Raw genomic sequence first — 22,172 nt, 5'->3', positions numbered from 1 at the left:
TGATGCCGCCCTAACCACGCCAGCGCACGCCTCCTCCACACCCCCTAGTGTGGTTCCGCCTCGGCCACGCCTCCCATGATGCCCCGCCCCCTTGCCACGCCCCCGCACGTAGTCTATAAAACCCGGAGCGCCGGATCTTGCCCGGGAGCGGCGAGTGCGCGGACAGAGGGACTGGGCATGCTCGGTGGCCGCGCACCTTTTGGTCACAAGTAGGAAGAAGCCAGTGCACGACACCGGCAAAGAGAAGCGGGACGCGCCGCCGCCGCCCCTCGGCCGTGGGGTCCGCCGCCGCTGCCTCGGAGCAGGAGTGGGGCGGAAGCCGGCGCGGGCCAGCGGCAGGGCCACCGGGCCGGCAGCCGCTCCGCCGCCCCTTCTGTCCTCTGTGTCTGCGCGGGGCGCCGGACCCGCGGGTCGGTTTCCCGGGGCCCGAGGACCGCGCTCCGGGAGCCGGCGCGGGCGGGACCCTCGCTCTACCGGCGGCGACCCGAGGGCGCCCCCCGGGGCGGAGCGGCTGCCACCCCGCCGGCCTCTGCGGGGTGCGGAGTGTCCGGCTCGCGCCCCGCGCGCGGAGCTAGCGGCGCCCGCAGCCGGGCGAGGAGGAGGGGGCGGCCATGGGGCTGCTGTCCCAGGGCTCGCCGCTCAGCTGGGAGGAGACCCAGCGCCACGCCGACCACGTGCGGCGGCACGGGATCCTCCAGTTCCTGCACATCTACCACGCCGTCAAGGACCGGCACAAGGACGTGCTCAAGTGGGGCGACGAGGTGAGCGCCTGCGCCCCCGCCCCCTGGGCGCCCGGGCGGGCCGCCCTGCGCCGCCTTTGTTCGGCGAGGCTGGACCCTGGCTCCCGGCCGGGCCCCCGGGGCTGTTCGCGTTCTGAGCTGCGCCCCTGGGGTCCCCGGGCAGCACCCCGACCCAGGCGCCTGCCCTGTCCTCGCCCCGAGGGCCAGACTTCTCTCTCCTCCTCTGTTCATTCATTGGGGTTTCCCTTCATGCAGCACATGTGGACTGGGCAAGGGAGGGCGTGAGTTGGGAAAAGTGTGACATCTGTGCCTCGGCGAGCTTGCTGGCTGCCCGCCCCCTGTCGGGTCCCTCCGATCCTTAACAGGAGCCTTTGCGATGACTGGGAAAGGGAGGAAGTTGCCCTTGTCCTGCAGGGCCCATTGCTGCTCCGAGGGAAGGTGTTAAGGATGTGCGCTGCTGCCTCGTTGCGGGTGTCTTTCAAGCCTCCAACTTCTTCCCATCAGCCTCCCACCAACTCTTTAGGTATAGCGCGAAACAGATTATGGCTGTGTTTTCCTTAAGGCTCGGAGGAGCCTTCCCGGTCCTGTTTACGTCCTAATGGGAACACTTAGAAATTCAGTGTTAGGATTTGTTAGTGACTTTCCATGGCCTGGACCCAGCGCCTAAACTTTACAAATCAGTGCTTCAACATGTATTATGTTTCAAGGTGAAATGGTAGTGGAGTCTCTGTACGGTCAGCCATTGATGATTGGAATGATCTGCAAAGTACTGATTCTTGTTCGATTTCAAGTCTTTTGCAGTCGAAGGTTTTTGTACCCTCCCTTCCCGTTTTTTAAAGATCAAACATATGTATGGTTCAACTAGTTAAGTGACTTCTTGATAAGTCCTTCTGTATTTACCCTTTGTTACCCCGCTTGACCTCACTGTCCAGGTGCTGCTGCACCAACACAGAATCTCATGCCCTTTCCAAAAGTTAGTATTTCTTTAAAAAAAAAAAAAAGATTTATTTACTTATGCATAAGAGAGCTGGGGTACAGGCCAGAGATGCAGGGTGGTGAGAGGATTCACCAGAGGCAGAGTGGGGAGCAGAACAGGCAGACTGAAATACACTGCTGACGGGAGCAGAGGCCAAGTGGGAGAGGTCTGCTGCACCATGTGGATTGCTCCCTGGCCCGCTGGGGATGGAACTCCTGTTTCAGAGACTGTGGATTGCTTCACAGTGCGGTGCGCCACCAGGGAGGCCCCCCAAAAGTTAGTATTTCTAAGATTGTTAGCTAATTCTGCCTCATACAGCTGAAGGAATTGTCCTGTTTAAAATTAGGAAAGTAGAATGACTGACAGTTACTATTTCTACTCTAAGTGACTTGTCATCTTTGGACAGAAAAGTGTTACAGTATATGGTGGTAGTTCTGTTTTAGTGTAAAGTTCATTGTTTTAAGGCATCCGACATTTTATACAGTCATTTCTGTATAGTGTATAGTTTATCTTCTATCCCAAGGATTTTTTTTTTCTCCTACACCGTCCTTTGCTTCACCCTTCCCAACTAACAAGCCAGTATCCTTTGGAGTGGTGAGTTTACTCTTTAACAGAAACCACAAAGTTAGAAAAGTTATGTAGAAAAGTAACTTGCTCATTTATTATTTCAAATTCTGCTTTAGTCCTCTCTCATGATTACACACACACACACACACACACACACACACACATCCCCTCCCTCCTTTCTACTCCTGCAATGATATTTCAGTAAAACCTTAATCTCCCTCTGGATTCTCTCTCATCCTTGATCTGTGGGATGTAGGTATTAACTCTTCATTGTGCTCTACAGCTCTTCATCTCTTATGGCAGAGGTATGACATTTCAGGGGAAAGCAGGATCCCACACCTATTTGTTGGTGGCTTAATTTCTCTAGCATCATGCCAAAGTAATCACTCATTTATGTTATAAAGCATTTTCCAAACTGCAGGTCACAATCCATTAATGGGTTGAGAAATTTAGAAGGTTTTTGAAGTCTTAAGTTCATTGTTTCTTTACAGCATCTGACTTTTTTGTGTGTATTGTATGTATGTTATGACCTGTCTCCCCTAGAATTTTTCTCTCTAGGACATTGTAAAAAAATGAAATAGGATGAGGAATATCAATTATATATAGTAAGAATATTATGCCATACTTCTGAGTTATTTATTTGAGGGTATCTGTGAGAATGCATATATGTAGCATATAATTTCATAACTGTGGTTCACAGTTAAAGGAGTTTGAAAGCCAGAGAGGTGAACCTTTGGAAAAAGAGCAGGAGGGAAGTTAACTGCTCCAGTATTAGCACTAATGCTTGGGCACAGTAGGAACTCACTTAGCATACCTATTAACAGAAGTCTGTGATAGGGTCAGGCAGCAAGTAAGCTTGTCTGTATGTAGAAACCTTGAGAAAAACTGAGAAACAGACTGGGCAGATAAAAGCAGAGAAGGGTGTGGTGGGTGGTGTGGTGCTAGAGATGAAGTATGACCTTGCCAGAAAGAAAGTGATGTTTTGGATGTGATATGTAGGACTGTATTGGCATGACACCAGAATGCTACTGTTTGTGGGAAGTTTTGGGGGTTGTACTTAAAGGATCATGGACTTGGATTGAAAAAAAAAAAAAAGTGAGCCTTAAAACCATGGCCATAGATATCTCTGGGCAGAGAGCCTGCCACTTTAGAAATGCTCAGCCCTGTTCCTAGGGTAGTATTTCACATGAGAAAGAACCCTAAATTTGGGCTTCCACATGTTCCAAGGTCTGCCAGATTACCTGTGTGATTGTGAGCCTCAGTTTCCTCATTTGGAAAGTGAAAGGGTTGGACTTTTTCTCTCTGACCCTGTCTAGCTTTTGTAGTTTGAGTACTGTTTGAATTGATTTTAAAGTATTTCAAACAGGATGTTACTCTTTGAAATTCACCTGAAGGCAAAAAGGCTACCACCAATTGCTATGGTAGAAATGGATTGCATTGTAATGAGTGTACCTGCTCTTTGGAACTCAAAAGGAACCTTAGCTTACACGTGCATGATACTCCTTTAGGGTGCAGATCCTGACTTTAGCCAGCATTTATTATGTTGTCTGAGAGAATAAATGTAACTCCTGGGTGCCAGGAAAATACTTCATCTGCCTAAGGATAGAGGGGAGGGGATATGATAAAATGGATGTTGCTGGGTGCTCTTTTGGCTGATACACATTCTATGTATGCAAAAAAGGTAAATACTTAACAGCTCACCCACAACTTTTCAGGTGTAGGTTTTGTTTATAACTTGGGGTGTGTACATTAAAAGGCAAACCTACAAAATAAAATGTAATGATAAATACTACTCTTGTGGTTTTTTCCCTAATAATTATTCTACTTGTAATGACCTGCCAAACTTTTTCACTTACTTAGTGCCAGAGACACTATCAGATGTGAAATCTATCTGACTCCAGGTCCATTTCTTGAGCACATTATACCAGGTTTTGGATTATTTGCAATACATGAGATTTTATCAAATTTCCTTTTGCGGAGTTCAAATTTTACAGGTCATAGACTTGTCAGAAAACAACATTTAAAAGCAAACATATGCTTTTCTAATTTTTTAAACACTCAGGATAGTGGCTCTCAAAGCCAAGAAAATAAATTAGCCTCCAGTTAGCAGAAAAGTCCATGTGACCTTTGGAAGGAAAATGTTTTCAGTATATGAGTGTGTCTTATGCATAAAAACTATAAAACCAAAATGGAATTTATTAAGGTCTGTTAGATCATCCTTTGAGTTTGAACAACACATTTCCTTCTGTAAGTTAAGGATGCATAAATGATTATTTAGAATATGCACAGCTTTCTAATGAACAAGATTATGATCCTATAACAAAAACAATACAGTCCGAGCTCTAAATCTAAAGTGGACAAAAGCGTAATGCTTCAAATCTAATTGAAAGTTCTGTGTAGCTTGGGACAAATGGCTTAATCTCACTGAAGCTAATGTCTGTCCTCTATAAAGCCTTATTTCCTACAATAATATCTTCTTTGTAGGGTTATTAAGATTAAATGAGATATTGGTGAAATATTTTACACATAAGTACCTAGGTATCTTTTAAGTAGAAGATTCACACATGGTAGCTTAAAATGTCTACCTGGAAATTTTAAATAGCCATGGTCATTGTGGAATGAGACATTCTGTATGTGCATGCAAAAGAGAAACAGAATTTCAGGTGATTCTTATTCTGCTGGCACCCTTGAGAAGTTGCCTTAAAGAATGTGTGGCTGTTAATTAGATAAAAAGGAGAAGGGAAGAGATCCTGGGCAAAAGAGCAGTGTAGTAAAAGTGGAAAGGTGAGAAATAGCATTGATGTGTGAAGGTTACATGTACTTTGGTGTTGGAAGTGCAGTGACTGGGTACATTGGAAGTCTTTATACAGTTGTGGATAAGTCAAGGCTTTCTGTACTTTAAAAGCTTGTAGAAAATAGAATGGAAGAGATTTATTGCTTTTGTACAGGTGGCTCCTCTAGAAAATTGTTTCTGGTCTTATGAACCAGTTACAGCTGTCCACATCACTGTTGAATGCCTTTATGTAAAGAAATACGTAGACCTCCGCTTCTGATAATACCACTTCTTTTAGAAGTGATGTTAGCAAATATGCCTGCTAGTATTCTCTGTGTTGCTTCATTTGGAGGTATAAACCTAGGTAAAGTTCAATATAGTCTCCATATTTTAAGAAAAGATGTCAGAGTATTAATTGAGCCTATAACATCAGAATTTGTTTTTGAACATTTTTAGGTGCTTAAGGATCTACATGTATTTGTTATAGTTAGGAAACTGTACATGGGGTATTATTGATATTTCCGGTGTTAATGGATGACTTTATCCTAATGAGAACAAAAAATTCGTTTTTACATTTCTGGTTTAACCAAGTTGTTTGTAAAATTTTTGTTGAGATGAAATTGACATACAATAAACTGCACATATTTAAAATACAGTTTGATAAGTTTTGCTGTCTGTCCATCTATGTATCCATGAAACCATCACCACAATCCAAATAATGAACATATCCATTTCTGTCTTTCACATCTTCTGTCAAATTTATTCTTTTCCTATTTTCTATTGCTAAATGGTATATCACTTTTTTTTTTAAAGATTTATTTTTTTATTTATTTATACAAGCACTGGGTACAGTCAGAAGCGCGGGAGGGTGAGAGAATTCACCAGAGCCAGAGCGGGGAGCAGAGCAGGCAGAAGGACCGAAGTACACTGCTGAGGGGAGCAGCAGGCGGCAGGAGAGGTCTGCGTGCCATGTGGGACCCTTGACCAGCAGGCGGGGATTGAACCGGCGCTGCAGAGGCTGCAGGCAGCTTCGCAGTCCAGCACTCAACCGCTGCGCCACCGGGGAGGCCTTGGTATATCACTTTTTAAACTTTGATTTCTAATGATTGCTATTACATTGAAATAAATTGATTTTATGTTTTTATATACTATAATCTCATTAAACTCATATTTGAACGCATGGAATACAGTTTAAATAACTGTTTTAATGTCTTTGCTAATTCTGTCTTTGTAATTTCAAGTCATTTCTTTGCATACCTGGTCATCTTTAATTGGATGCCAGGCTTTATGAATTTTACCTTCTTGAGTATTTGATATTTCTATATTCCTATAAATATTTTTAAACTTTGTTCTGGCATATGATTATTTGGAGATGGTATGATCCTTTCAAATCTTGTTTTTTGTGGTTTATTAGGGAGATCAGTTCAGAGCTAATTATTCCCTTCTACTGAGGCCTTCATGAGTGCTCTGCACACCTTGTCCCAGCTTTGGGTACTTGTCTTGCATTCTTAGGGATTCCAAATCAAGGGTTCCCACTGCAAATCTCCAGGGCTCTCTGCAGCTCTCTTTCCTTTGGACCTTGGTCCTATAAACCTATGACTTGGTTTCCTGACTTTGAACTCCATCTCTTCAAAGAGATCTATGGCCTCTACTTCATCTCAGTGCCCAAGACCATAGACTCTCTCTCAGTGGTAAGATGGGGCAATTATAGGATTCAATTAAAATTTCTCCCCATCCCAGGGATCTCTGCCTTTGTTATCTGATAACCAGTGTCTTGGAAACCATTCTTTCCTCTATATATATTCATATATTCTCTGTCCCTCTTCTCCCCCCACCCCTTTTTCTCTTGATTGTGTCAAGAGATCCTAACAGAAGGTCCCCGGTCCCCCACCAAAAAGACCCTCAGGATTTCTAGGCATAGTACCATAGGAGGGTAAAATTGGTTCCTTTTACTTCATCATGATCAGAAGTGGAAATCTTTTCTACTTTTTTGTTATTCTTTCAGCTCTGCTCTCCTTTATTTGTAAACTTTGTCATGGTTTTAAGATGCCTCCAGCAAATCCTCCAGGATTTTCTTTGTCCTTATTTGTAATGTTCATCGCTTAGTATTACTGTTCTTTTCTACCACTATTTGATGAGAGGACAATTATTTTGAAAGTCTGCTTACATTTATAACTGGATCTGAAGATAGGAGTCCAAGCCCAGAGTGTCCCTGCAAATGGTTCAGTGATCTTAGATCCGGAACTTAAATTCTTTTGACCACAATTTCCTCATCTGTAAGACTAATAAAAAAAAAAAAAATCCTATCTTTCAGTTTTGAATTGCGCTTACAAATCAACACCTAATGGTATCTTTAACAGTTGAATTATTTCAAAATGCTTAAAACTTTATACAACTTATGAATATTTGGAAATACATACAAGAAATGGTAGAATCTATTTCCTTGCCCTGTCACCATTTGGGTTTAAACATTTTTCCAAGATAACATACTTGCTACAGAAAAATAATCTAAATATAAAATCATAACTGTTAGGTTTACTTAGGAAGTTAGAGAAAAAACTTCTGGAAACCTATTTGAGTCTTACAAGTTTACGGTAGAAAACAAGATGGCTTTAGAAAGTACTTCAGAAATTTTGAGACTTTACTTTGAATTTAATGTGTGGCAAAACATCAAAGGCTTTATTTCCATGAAAGATGACTTTAAGAAGTGTTTCTTGAATACTTTCTGTACATTGAGCACTTCTGTGCTAAGTTATGGGGTTGAAGAGAGGAAATAAGAAAAGAGAAAACTACTGTCTTTGAACTTCGGTTAATGGCAGGGCCATGGGGTGGATAGCCAAGCAAGAGGAAGGAGAGGATTGGTACTATGCCTAGAGATCCTGAGGGTCTTTTTGGTGGGGGACCGGGGACCTTCTGTTAGGATCTCAAAGGGGGATTGAGAAGACAAGGAGAGGGTGTGTGCAAACATGAGCTTATGAAGGTGCCTGGCGTTCAGGGAGCACTGCTGTTAACAGGTCAGAGTGGGGAACAGGGAATGGCCAAAGGTTGAGGTTACAAAGGTGAGTTGGACTCTGGCTATTGAGGGTCCTTTAATAAGCCATGTAGGAAGATATGGTATCATTAAGCCTGATACAAGATTACTTCTACAGCCCTTTGGTTAGAGGTGTAAAAGATGCTGTGGGAGGGATTTATAGAGAAAAGGAGCCTAACTATAGAAGATAGCTCATCCCAGGAAAGAATGCAGTGCAGCCTAAAGCTAGATAAGCGTAAAAAGTTGTGCATATTAAAGTGATACTTTGGAGGAGGAATCAGAGGACAGAACCTGAATGTTTGTGTCTCCCACCCTGGCTCCTAGCTTAGGTGACCAAATGAAGAATTCCTGCAAGGATAGTTTCTGGGGAAACAGCTTTGGATATTCTGGGTTGAAGTCCTTTAATGAACTCAGCACTCATCCAGTGGAAATACCAGGTAGACAGAGCAAGAGCTGGAGCAACATCTGAACTCTCTGTGTAGCTGAGCAGCCACAGGCTAATAATTATGAGTTGAAACTAAGGTGGAAAACAGGATAACCCAGAGAGAGGACACACTGGTAGCTTCTGAGAACCCTGACGAGCACAATGTAAGGGATAGGAATGTAATGTGGGATCCTGAGAAGGAACAGTGTGAGGGGTGGTAGGACTGCCATGTGTGCAAAGAGAGATGGCAGGCCTTCAGGAAATGTGGAAGGATGGGAGCTGAAAAGCTATTGTAGCTGCCAGTTATGCAGGCACTGAGATTTTGGCTGTGGTCTGTTTTAAACATATTAACTTGGGAAAAGAGCAAAAATTAGTTTCTGGCCCAAATAAATGGCACAAAGTCCATGTTTTCACAGTCATTGGGTTTTTGAAATCTTGATTATAATTTTCAGGAAGGAACAGAATTAAACTGGGATAGATGTGAGTTTGGGTCACTTAAGTAGTATCTGCATGGATATTCTGAGTTGAAGTCCTTTAATTCAAGGATAGTTGAAACCCAAGTGGAAAATAGCTATAAGTTCCTTCTGTTGTGTGGTGAAACTGATTATAATGAATTGAGTAAATTAAAGTGATGACTCTGAATCTCCATTTCAAGGCTGGGTTTCTCAGACATTAAGGAAAACCTGAATAAACCTCTGACTTCTTGCCAGAAAGTTCATTTTGGATGCATCATTGTTACCCAGATTGGCATATCCTTGGAGAGTTCTCCTGGCTTGTTTGTATGGCTGTAGTTCTCTGTTGTATACTCTTTGGAGAAGTTTTTATAGCCTTAGATTTTTGTGTCTATTAATGGTCAGGACTTGGTCGTTAAACTTACTTCTACAACACAACTGATTACAAACAAACCCCCAAATTAAATGTTCCTATTTACATAAATATTCAGAGACCCTCTGTCTTAAGTCCCCCTCCCCCAAAGTCCTTTTTTTTTAGTCCTTTGGATTCAGTTAACTTCCTCTTTTTGAACTGGATGCTGACTTAGGAGACTTAAACCTAAACCCTATGATCAGAAACTCCATGACCCTTTTTCTGGAAGCTAGTAAGAATCTGGGCTGTGACCCTTCCCCATATGGGTTTTTCGCAGGGGTCATGGGCCGGAGTACACAGAGCTTTTCATATAAAGGGCTTAAAGTACCTGGGAAAGCTGGCTTGCACTTCTCTGAAGTGTTTTTAAAGAGTTAGGAGTTGTAGCAGTGACTGTAAAATATGAAGTTATTTGGGGATGCTTTATTTCCCTCTAGCTGTTCACATGAAAAGGTATATGCTTAACTTATACATGAAAGATATATACTTAGCACACCTCTCAACTGCCCTGTTTGTGCTAGCACGGAAGTCCTCTCCTCTTATCCCTCAAGGCCACCATTACTGTGTTAAGTTGTATCTGGGGTCATGATCTGCTGGGTTCACTATTCAAATAGAGGCAGAGCTAGGAAGTAAACAAAAGTGCTCTAAGTACAAAGTTCATGCACTTTACTCCCAGAAATGTCTCAAGCCTTTATCCAGGGGTCACTCATTTTATACACAGTTTCTGCAAGCTTTCTAGTTTCAGCTGAGAAACTAGAAACAAATAAAACCAATGGAGGCAGAAGTGAGAGACCAGTTCAGAGAGCAATTGCCAAAAGCAGATCTAGACAGGGCAGCCTGATATGCTTTCAAGGGCTTTGATCTGTTGTGAGTCTAATTAATGAAATTATTGAAGTCAGCCACCTTAATAAAAAGTGAAAGTGTGTTTAGTATCTTCCTACTGATAGATGAGGATGTAATTTACTACTGATAACATATACTTAAGATTATATACATAAAAGGTAAATTTTGGTAACAAGATAATGCATTTAAATAAATTTACCTTTCTGGTGATGGAAAATAAGTAATGTTATATAAGAGTGATAGAAAAATGGATGATTATATATTAAGAGGATTTCTGGAAGTGTTTAATTACAGAAATAGTAGTTTAGAGCTGGAAAGGACATTTGGTGTGTGGTTTGTTTTTTTCCGTATTTTCCAAATGATAAGACTAAGGTCCAGAGACTAAAACACATTTTAAAGGTCTATAATGGTGATATTTGTGGGATGAGAAGGAGCATGAAGACTGCTCTGGACAAGGTAACCACCTTGTACAACTCTTGGAAGTGCTAATGTATGTGGTGTCTCTTGGAGGTGGGGACAAAGGAGTCACAGTGTTGGGTGTCAGAACACAAGAAAATTCCCCAGACATCCGGGTGCTTCTCAGGCTGGAAGGGTAATCAAAACAGCATCAGCCGGTTAGCAAAAGAGAAATCAATTTAATAATGTATAGAAAATTTACATAGTTGTAAATTCTAAAGTAAAATGGAGTAGACTAGAGATATTTGTACTGTGTTTGAGGATCTAGAGCGTCAAGGAGAAAGAAGAGGGGAGACTTTACATGCAGTACAGGGAGAGGGTGGACCTCATCCTTCTGTTTTGAGTAAAGACACATTCACTGATAAATCTATAGCTGTTAGCTCCTCCCTACCCCCAACTACATTCTTCTAGGTCATAAAAGGGGAAAGAGCAGTGATTGCTTCTTCAGTTAGGATAAAGGCAAACAAGCATCTCTCAGTCTCTGGGGTCTTCATTGCTCTTAAAATAATCTGCATTGTTTAAGTAGTGGTAATAGGCTTCCCTAGACTCCTAGGCCTCCACTGACCTTTAGTTCCATACCAACGTGATTCTTACTGGGCGAGGCCTACTGTGGGCCTATTGACAAAAACCTTTCTGACCCTTCTGGGAAGAACCATCCCATAGGGGTCAACAAAAGTCTCTCTGAAGAGAAATACTTGACTTGAGAACCAAAGACGCCAACTCTGAAGGGCCCAGGTGAAATCTTTCTAGGCAGGGAGATCAGAAGTGCTCTCAAGGCCCTGAAGTGGTTGCTGGAGAAGGGAAAGTGAGGCCAGTGTGACTGCAACAAGGGGGGCTGTGGGTGGGGGTGAAATGAAGGAGGCAAAGTGAGAAGGTCCCCCTTACTGCACTTGGGGAAGGGTATTATTAGATTTTTTTGTGAGCCATTGAAAAGTTTCAAAGGAAGGGGAGTGATTTGATCTGCATTAGTGAGGCAACCCAGGCCTGCCTAATTGGAGAGTTAGGCAATATTCTCTGCTAGCAGAGTCCACTTCTGACTAAGGCCAATAGAAGCTGAAATCCCATTTGTTGACAGTATTTTCATGAAATAGTAATTCCAGTCCCGTAAGTGACACATTCTGTATTTTATTCTACTGTTTTCTAAAAAAATATTTTTTGTGATGTTGACTACAATCCACCACGGCCCACCGAGGGGGTGTAATTACCATTTGAACAACACTATTCTACTTCTATCAGTGTGTCTCTGCCCTGGAGCTAGAAAATAATAAGCACTAACTTTTGAGTGATTTGGGGTAAGTAGTAACTTTTTAAGCACTTTACATGCATTATTTTAGTAATCTTCCCCCATGTAGGTGTTAGCCCTATTTTCCAAAAGAAACAGAAAGGGAAGTTTTCAAGATTCCAGCTGTTTGACTCCAAAACCTGCATACCTACCTGCTTCTCTGTGGCCACCTCCCAAATAAGCAAGAGGCCTCCTAAACAGTTTTCATAGGCTCCACCCTGCGATGAGACTGAAGGTAGAAAGGAAAAGTAAGGTCTGGTGGTAATAAAGGAAGTGAGAGTTTTTTATTTTATTTTATGAAAATGTAACTATATCCCAGAGCCACAAACACAGGTTTAGTATTTCGTGGGGGGTTTTTTTGTTACCAGATGGCCAGCGATTGGCTTCTAGTGAAATGCTATAATGTGCTTGGTGAATTTCTCCTTCCACAGGACAAATTGCTAACAGTTTAGTAATCTGACCACAGCCTTCCCAGCTAATCTTTTGCTGGCAATCTAGACAGTAAAAAGGCAGATGAGGATGAGCCCTTTACATGAAAATCAGACTAACCTCACTTGATAGTTATGCAGCCTGTGCTGACTTCATCTAGAGACAGCAGGTAGTGGGCTGAAATCAGAGCCCCCACTTATGAGTTTTGACTTTTCTCTTTGAGGTTTATACATTAGCATGAATCTCAAATGTGGCAGGGAAGGCGTAATGTTAACAGGGGTTTCCATCTTCTAAATCCCGTATTAAGCAGATAGAATTGCTGTCTTAGTGGATCTGCCTCCTTTCAGGTACAATTACTGAAGTCCTGATACAGCTTCCATGAGGTTTGGTTATGAAAATCCCTGTGCTCAGATTCTTAGGATGGTGGGAAAACCTTAAACTTGAAGGCTTGGAATCACTGTCATTCTGTCCCTGGCGGGTGTAGGTGAGCCCCTCTGAACACAGTCACATTTGGAATTAGGAATCCTCTGACTTACTATTGGCTCTTTAGAAAGCACTTCCCTCTCTTTGTTGGGTGCTTGATCTGTACCACTTCCTGAGAGCTAAAACCATGAATTCTTCAGAGTTCCTGATCTAAGCTAGTCTAATTTACGAACTTAACAAAGGAATGTCATTCACACAGCTGTTGGGCTGCATCAGGCACTGAACTGGGCACTGCCAATGAGGGTGGGTTTTCCCTCCTGCAACATGCCCCTCTTCCCCCAAGCTCTAAGCTCTCCTGCACATAGTAGGAGTCACTATAGAGGTTCTAGATGGTCCTCACCCCTAAACCTCTCCTCCCCAACTAAGCCCTGCAGAGCAGTTGATCCAAAGCAGCCTTATCTGGGAACTAGGACACCCTTTTCCTTATAAGCCACGTGGAGCCTAGAACTCTGGCAAGGGAATGTGGTTACAGGAAGAGTCAAATAATTTACTTTCCCTTAGAATTCAGAAGTTATAGTACTAAAGAACAGGTGTTCTGAGATAAATAAAAAACGTGTTTCTGTTTGCAATACTGTTTCTTCAAGAGGAAATGGCTTCTGGTTTCTAAATTGTAGAGTGTCTACATTGTTGGTGGCCATAGCAAACGTCAACACTGGTGACTTTAATTGACCTTTTCCGAGGTTAAGTTGTATGAGAAGACGGCTTAGGTTCCACTAGATCTGGTGCAGAAGGAGGTAGGCGTGCCTTCATGTGGTCCTTATAACCGTCAGAAAATTAAAACCAGCATATTGTCTGAAGGGCAGTGGTAAGTTGGAAAGAAAAGATTGAGCAACACCAATTCAGAGGTCCAGAAAATAAATGTCTCATGCCATTTGTTGGGCAGGAAAGAGCATATCTACCTTCAGGGGTTTCCTGTCTAATGAATCAGTGTGTCCAGGTGTAATTCCCAGGGTTGTGGGTTCCTTTGGGTTTTAGTCATTGCTGTCCAATACGACATTCTGCAGTAACAGAAATACCTGCTCTCCAGTAGGTAACCACTGGTTGGACTTGGGCACTGAATTTTTAATTTTATTTTAATTAGTATAAAACCTAAACAGCTGTACATGCCTAGTGCCTACCCTAGTGGCCAGCATGATTAAAAAAAAAAAAAAATTTGGGCCTCCCCCGTGGCGCAGCATTTGAGCGCTGGGCTGCAAAGCTGCCTGCAGCCTCGGCAGTGCTGGTTCGATCCCCAGCCACCAGCGAGGGTCCCACATGGCACGCTGACCTCTCCTGCCAAGCCCACTGCTCCCCTCAGCAGTGTATTTTCGTCACTCTGGCTGTTCTGCTCCCCGCTCTGACTCTGGTGAATTCTCTCACCCTCCCGTGCTTCTCACTGTACCCAGTGCTTGTATAAATAAATAAATCTTTAAAATAAAAAAAAAATTCATCAAAGATGTTATTTTCCCTGCTTTTGAGGTTCACCCCAATGTCCCCTGCAGCTCCCATATTCTTTATCTTTTAAAGTGTTAAACTTTTCATTTGGCTTCATATTACTAATCTTGTCATGTGAAGAATTTGTTTTCTATATGTGGGCCAAGGTAGTGATTCAAGGAAGTTGCTTTGCCTAGTTACGTAAGAAATTCATTGACTTTTATACAGTGTAAAAATTGAAACTAAGATTTAAAAAAAAAATCCAAATTGCTCTGAAAGCTGAAGCCCTAGAATATGGTGCTGACAAAAGGACCAGGTCATGGTAAGACTACATTTATTTTGATTTCTAAAAGTATAAACGTTCCTAGAGTATACCCTATGTAATTCTGCACCGTGAAATGACATAGTAAGGGAGAAAGCCAAAATATATAAGATATTAATAAGAGTTTGATGTAATTATAGACTAAACTACCATGTCATTTCTTTTTGGGTGCCAAGGATAATTAAATATAACATTTTAACAGATATCAGTTTAAAATATCTGTGTTCATGGCCATTCAGAAGCACTTATATTAGTTTCTGGCTTGTATTTATCGGCACCCCCAAAAGTGCTCAAACATTACCACATATTTGTAGTGTCATCAATAGACTTGCCTAATGGGAGTCCATCTTAAACCACGTTCTGTGCCTCTGTGCCTCGTCCAGCTTGCTACATCTGCATTTGAATTTCTTCCTGGGGGCTTATTTACTGTTTTAAGCATAGTTGCTCTTTTTACTGTTGTCTTTCAGGTCTTCACTAGCTAAGTGATTAAAAAAATTAACATCACTTTGGCTAGCCTCTCTTTGGATACTCCAGGTGTGGGTATTACATTCAGCTCAATGTTTGAGAGGGCTCAAAAATATTGCTCACAAGTACTTGGCTGTATGAAGAAACAGACTTCTGGACAGAAGGCATGGCCGCTAGCTTCCAGTTTATAATCTAAGAAGGGACTGCCCTGACGTGGTCTCTGCAGATTGAGCCATTATCTGCATCTCTGTGTAACTGAACAGGTGATTGTGCTACAGTCAGAATGGTGGTCTGGGAAAGCAACGGCTCTTGCCGAAGCTTTATTTACGTGGATGCATCTGTAGAGCCTCTTGTTTGCTGGCTGCCCCTTCCATCCAGGCAGCCTTCTAGTCTCCTAGTCTGGCTTTCTAGACTGGTCCAGATCCTCCTGTCACATGCCCAGCTCTGTTTGGTCATCTCCAGCACTCAGATCATTTAGCTGTAATTGTTTTCGCTGTCCTTATGTACTCTGTCTTCACTCACCTTGCCATCTTCACCCAACCAGCCCCTTCTGCAGGGTACAGGAGGGGGCAGCCCTCATCCTATACTGTCTGGGAGGAAACGTAGAACCTCAGGGCCCACTGTCCTCAGGGACTTGGTTGTAAGGGTCCAACACAGCATGGGTTAAATACTCTTACCTTTGCTTAGCATTGTTTCTCTGGGAAAATTCCTTTGTTTGAATTTACACAGAAACTTTACACAATGTCTATCCTATCCTCAAATTCTAAACTTTCTGAAATCTTAACCCTTGTGGTAAAATATAAAAATGTTTAAAAAAATTTTGAAACAAGTAGAAAGTGCTATTTAAAGACAATATAATAATATTCATATTTAAGAAAAATGCTATCTAAAGGTAATATACATCCTGAACATCTTAGTATTTTAATTTTTTTAAAAAGATGTATTTATTTATGCATACAAGAACTGGGGTATAAGCCAGAGGTGCAGGGGGATGAGAGGATTCACCAGAGAGAGTGGGAAGCAGAACAGGAGGATCTACTGAAATACACTGCTGAGAGGAGCAGTGGGCGAGGCAGGAGAGGTCTGCTGCACCATGTGGGTCACCTCCCTGGCAAGCCGGGAATTGAACTCTGCTGCAGTGGCTGGTGATAGTCCGATAGCACTGCCTTTAACAAACCCTGCGCCACCAGGGAGGCCCCTTAGTATTTTAATATTAACTGTTATCTTGAACTTGAGTGCCTTGAGTAGTTAACTGTCAATTATATGATCAGTATTCTACTGGGTACTTACATCACCTGCAATTAAGATTCTTTATTTTTATTGGCCGAATTTCAGATGAACATAAAGCACCTCACACCTGTGCAAACCTGCATTGAATGACTGGAGGATTATTGTGTGCCAGTTGTTCCTAGCAACACTTTATAACACGTACCTACATAATAGTCTTGAATGTGCCTTTGTCTTTGACTCAATAGCTCAGAGATATTACTGACTTTTATTCTGGTGGGATAAAACTTAGTGCTTAAGCAATGGGAATCTAAAGGATGTTAATTTTATGTATAGTAACAGTAGTACCCATTTAAAATATGAATGTCTTGCAGTGACTGGTTATTTTTGTTGGGCTGGTTTGCTCCACTTTGAGAAGATAACTGATGGGCACCAACAAGCATGTCCCCAGGTTACATCTAGTGAGTGTAATCTGTGGACTGAGAGTTAGATCCCTCCGGCAATTTTTGCTACATGCAATTAATCTTAATTACACGAGTTTGAATTGGTCACTCTGGTACAGGTTTGTGATGCAGTTAGGGCATAAGCTTTTAGAGTTGTGCATATGTGTGCAGTATGCAGGGAGAGATGCTGTAACTCTGGGTGTAGTGCCTACCAGCTATTCAAAGTTAGGAAGCTGTGCAGTCTGAGCCTTCGGTCTATGCTGTACAGAAGGGATTCTGTGTCCTGTTATGCTATTTTCTCTTTAATTTTGTCTCTTCCTCTCATCCTTTGAATGCAAAAGCAAAGTTTAGGGTGGAGGCAAAATCCAGAACTAACAAATCACTGTGTCTTAATGGATCACTTTTTATTATCACTGAACAACTAGGTTAACTGAATTCCATTTCAGCTCTAGTATGGCTCTGATGCAGATTGATTTAATTCAGTGCTCATATGAACTAGAATTGGAAATAAATTGAGATGGGTGAGTGAAGGATTAAATAAAAGAGCAAAAAACTGATATTAAAGAACCATTTCGAGCACTGATACAAAAAAGCCAAGGTGATTATAGAGGAGAATTACCTCAGAACACTTTACATTTGAGTTTGGAAAATGTCCAGAGAATCCTTAGGGCTTCTAACTGAACTTAGATTTTATCCAAAAGAAAGTTTGCTTTACTTTCTCATTTGGTAAATATTCTTTTTTTTTTTTTTTTTTTTCATTTGCTTAACGAGATTATGGGATGACTTTTTTCTTAATTTTGTTTTGCTTAGCATTTTAAATGTCATCCGCTTGATATTTAAAACTCAAACTGAGTTTAAGCTTTTTGTTCTTTTGCAGCACCCATGCTTTAAACTTGCAGGCTAAGAGTGACTTTGAAAACCAAGGATTTCAATGATTTCAAAACTAGGAAAGAAAAGTTATTGCAGTTTAGCTTATATAGTTGGTACAAACTATAGTTGTTTTTTTTTTTTTTTTTTCCTTTTAATAGATAAAAGATGGGAACCCGGTAAACTAGAATATCTTTCTTTCAAGAAGAATGTTAGCAGGGTAAGAAGATAACAGATGTCAGGCAGATGTGTTGGAGCTGGTGATCAAGGAGGAAGTTGTATAGTAGGGAGGCGCCTCTAGCTGGGAAGAAAGGACTGCTGCATACAACAAATGGACTCTGCCCTGGGCCTAAGAGGTGCCAGTCTGTTTATAACTGTAACTATTAATCTAATCTAAGCTTTTATGCTATAATGTCAGGCCCGCTCCATAAAATGGGAGCATAATCAATGTGAGAGATTTTCAGCCAGTATTACAACCTGTCACTGCCTCATAGCTTGCAAGCTTTTTTTTTTTTTTTTTTTTTTAAATCACTGGTCAAGACTGCCATCCTCCTAGCAGCACCCGTGTACTGGACCTTGAGTCTAGGCAGGACTCAGTTCAAATCCCTCCTCCAATATCTGTGGCCTTGGGCCCCTTCTTCAGCCTTTCCCAGCCTTGCTTACCTGTCCTAAAGGGTGATATGCCTGCTTTACATGATGGGTTTGAAGATTAGGATCCATATATGAAAAGTTCATGAGGTACCCTTTCTCTATGTTCATTTAAAGGTAACTTACTTCACATACTTATGCGACTTAACCAAGTTTCCTATTCTGTAAGGTTTTTTATTTCAGAAGTCCTGAATCTGTAGAAATCATCTGAGGGGCTGAACTTAACGTTGGGTGCAGTTCCAGATTCTGTAGCCTACAGTTTTCAGGAACTTGACATTGAATGACTGTACAGGTGCAGATCTCACATTTCTGACTCATGTACCTAAATCAAGCAGTCTTACCCATTTCTTGAACTAAGACATTTTAATAAAAGCGAGAAGAACGGAGGCTTATATAAGACAATCTAGTCCATTCAAGATGCTGTAACAAATTCAAGATGCTATAACATACCACAGACATTTTTTTTAAAGATTATTTATTTATTTTTGCATACAAGAGCTGGGGTACGGGCCAGAGAAGCGGGGGATGAGAGGATTCTCCAGAGACAGAGTAGGGAACAGAACAGGCAGACTGACAGAAATATACTGCTGAGGGGAGCAGCGGTCAAGTCAGGAGAGATCTGCTGTGCCATATGGGTAGCTCCATGGCCGCCGGGGATAGAACTCATGCTGCAGAGGCTGCGGATTGCTTCATAGTGCTGTGTTTAGCCCCTTGCGCCACCAGGGAGGCCCCAAATACCACAGACATTTATTTCTCACATTTATGGAGGCTAGGAAGTTCCATGCCAAATATGCAGGCACATTATTGTTAGTAAGAGCCCTCTTCCTCCCTTCCAAATGGCCATAATGTCCTTACATGGTGAAGAGAGCTTACACATCTCTTTCTCTAAGGGCACTAATCCCATCTTGAGGGCTCCACACTCATGACGTAATTACCCCCAGTAAACTTGTTTACTTCGAAATAGCATCACATTGGGGATTTCAGACTTCAGTATATGAATAGCACACACATGACATATGCACATACACACACACACAGTGTGTCCGTGGCAGCAGCTAAAAAGCTAACTGAAAGTTAAAGTTGTAAACCCATCATGCTATTTCCTATGGTTACTAACATTTTTGCCCTTTATAATTAGATTTCAAAATAGCTTCTTGAACCTATTTCTGTGATAAGAGATGATGCCTTTGGGGACCAGGCAGGTACACATAAAGAGGGAATAGGCCACAGCAGACCAGCACATACCCTTCAGAGGAGGGCGGCCTGGGCCAAGCCCCAAGGACTAGCACCCAGTTCTTGGCTTCTAGGTCTTTGTTTGTTTTTAAGGCTGAGAATCTGGGTTTATATGTGAAATGTCAAATAGATAGTGGATGCATTGTTACTTGCCTTTTCTTTTTTTTTACATATTACAATAAGCCAAACAAAACACATCTGTCTGCATACTGCTCTGCCCCTGGGGCACCCGTGTGCCTCCTCTTTGTCTTTTGTCTTAGGCAATGCAAATGTTTGCCTGAATGATCCATTTCACTACCTTTTCACTTACATATGGATAATGTATGCTTTATCTCAGTCATAAATAGTAATCCGTGCCCTTCACTATTTAAAGCTTGCAATTGGAAAAAACAAAAACAAGCTCTATTTGTACTCTGCCCAGAAAAGCCTTACTTTGGTATTTAACTCCTGATTTTTAAAGAATTCCACCAGATATTGTTATAAATGCACTAGTGCATCTTGCAGGGTAAAATTTATATGGTTTACCATGGGGAAGCTGAATTAAATTATTCTTGACCAAACAAAATCAAATTGTTAAAAATCCTAAAATAGCTTCTCCACATTGGTATTTATGATTATGGTTTAGTAACAGAGGGATTATTAAATAATTGGTCAGTGAGTAAGGATCCTCTACCTTGGTTAGAATGCCCAGATAACCACGTTCATAAACGTTTTTTTTTTTTTTTTAAAGAGGCATGCTTTATTTATTTGTTTGCTGGTTTGTTTGTTTGTTTTGTTTATACATGCACTGGGTACAGTCAGAAGCGCGGGAGGGTGAGAGAATTCACCAGAGCCAGAGAGGGGAGCAGAGCAGGCAGAAGGACCGAAGTACACGGCTGAGGGGAGCAGCGGGTGGCAGGAGAGGTCCGCACGCTATGTGGGACCCTCCTCTGGTGGCCAGGGAGCAGCCGGGGATCGAACCGGCGCCACAGAGGCTGCGGGCAGCTTCGCAACCCAGCGCTCAACCGCTGCGCCACCGGGGAGGCCCCACTTTCATAAACTTTTATAGTAAGCCAGTTGAGGAAATAAATTTCAAAATTCAACGTCTTCTTATAACCGAAATTTGCAGATTCTTAGCTTTCAAATACTTCTCTTTTAAAGTACAATTTGTCAGGGTCTCCCCTGTGGCGCAGCGGTTGAGCGCTGGGTTGCGAAGCTGCCCGTAGCCTCTGCAGCGCCGGTTCGATCCCCGGCTGCTCCCTGGCCACTGGAGGAGGGTCCCACATGGCGCGCATACCTCTCCTGCCACCCGCTGCTCCCCTCAGCAGTGTACTTCGGTCCTTCTGCCTGCTCTGCTCCCTGCTCTGGCTCTGGGGAATTCTCTTGCCCTCCCGCGCTTCTGACTGTACCCAGTGCTTGTATAAATAAATAAATCTTTTTTTAAAAAAAAAATGTACAATTTGTCAAAACGGGCATCTTCACCTTCCCACAGGATCTTCAGTAGTACTGGGCAAAGAAGGACTTATGGATTAAGAGTTCTTGTCCTCAAACAATGCCCATAATAACTGACCATTTCACCAGGTTTTCATATTATGCAAACAAACGCTTGTTGTGTGCTGTGGTGTAAGCAAATGTTGCTGTGGATTCGCTCCAACCTTTGTGTTTCCTGTCTTCTCCTAAAGGTCACACTGAGCTTGAGCCTAAAAGAATGTTAATCTTTCTCTCCTTGATTTTCAATAGGTCGAATACATGCTGGTATCTTTTGATCATGAAAATAAAAAAGTCCGGTTGGTCCTGTCTGGAGAGGAAGTTCTTGAAACTCTACAAGAAAAGGGGGAACGGACAAACCCAAAGTAAGTTGATGTACTCAACGCCTGTTGTGTGGGTCTGAAACTATTAGAGAACTGTAGATTCTTTCTCAGATGCTCAGGTTACAGACTAGCGTAAGCAATTCAGAGCTTAGACTCTGTTTCCAAATTGCCTGGGTTCACAGCCTGGTTTCTCTTCTCAAGAGCTGGGTAATCTTGGGCAAGTTACTTAACTTCTCTGTACCTCAGTTTTCTCATCTGAAAAGTAGGAATAGTAATAATGCCTACCTCATCAGATATTGGCATTTTAGCTACGTTAATATGTTAAAATATTCAGAACAGTAAACTCAGTATAAAACCTGTTTACTCTTACTAAATGTTAAAGAAAGCATTGCTAAAGAGTTACTGAGATCACAAAACTTGGTGCCAGATGAAACTTGCAGATGGATTTTGTTTGGCTGGCGGGATGTTTGTAAAATATTTCTTTATTTCAGTAGACAAAGGTGAAAGGGATATGTACTCTGCAGTTCATTTTTCTACTTGATGGATTTTGGAAGACTGCATTTGAGTTTGGAGGCCCAGCATTGAACTAAAAGAGCTCTTAAGGCCTCATCTCCTTTCTCTCAAAGAGGACTGGCTTGCTTGTCTTGTTTTTTTTTTTTTTTTTAAAGATTGATTGATTGATTGATTGATTGATTTATACATACATACAAGCACTGGGTAGTCAGAAGCGCGGGAGGGTGAGAGAATTCACCAGAGCCAGAGCCGGGAGCAGAGCAGGCAGAAGGACCAAAGCACACTGCTGAGGGGAGCAGCGGGCCGCATGAGAGGTCTGCACGCCATGTGGGGCCCTCCTCAGGTGGCTAGCGCTGCAGAGGCTGCGGGCAACTTCGCAACCCAGA

General features: G+C 42.2%; 1 protein-coding gene across 1 annotated transcript in view; it reads left to right on the top strand.

Annotated features, from left to right (window-relative positions):
• Positions 1-163: 163 nt before the first annotated feature.
• Positions 164-22,172, top strand: part of GCLC (glutamate-cysteine ligase catalytic subunit) — a 39,663-nt gene continuing 17,654 nt past the window's right edge. Inside the window, exons 1-2 of the mRNA XM_037519874.2 lie at positions 164-761; positions 21,203-21,315. Of these exons, the coding sequence (XP_037375771.1) occupies positions 612-761; positions 21,203-21,315 (263 nt within the window). The 5' untranslated portion in view covers positions 164-611. The remainder of the gene's footprint in view (positions 762-21,202; positions 21,316-22,172) is intronic.

The sequence above is a fragment of the Talpa occidentalis genome, unplaced genomic scaffold, assembly GCF_014898055.3.
Source record: "Talpa occidentalis isolate TD23 unplaced genomic scaffold, MPIMG_talOcc4v2.1 talOcc4.2, whole genome shotgun sequence".
Lineage (NCBI taxonomy): Eukaryota > Metazoa > Chordata > Mammalia > Eulipotyphla > Talpidae > Talpa > Talpa occidentalis.
Note: the sequence above shows the minus strand (reverse complement) of the source record. Positions and strands in the feature narration are given on the sequence as shown.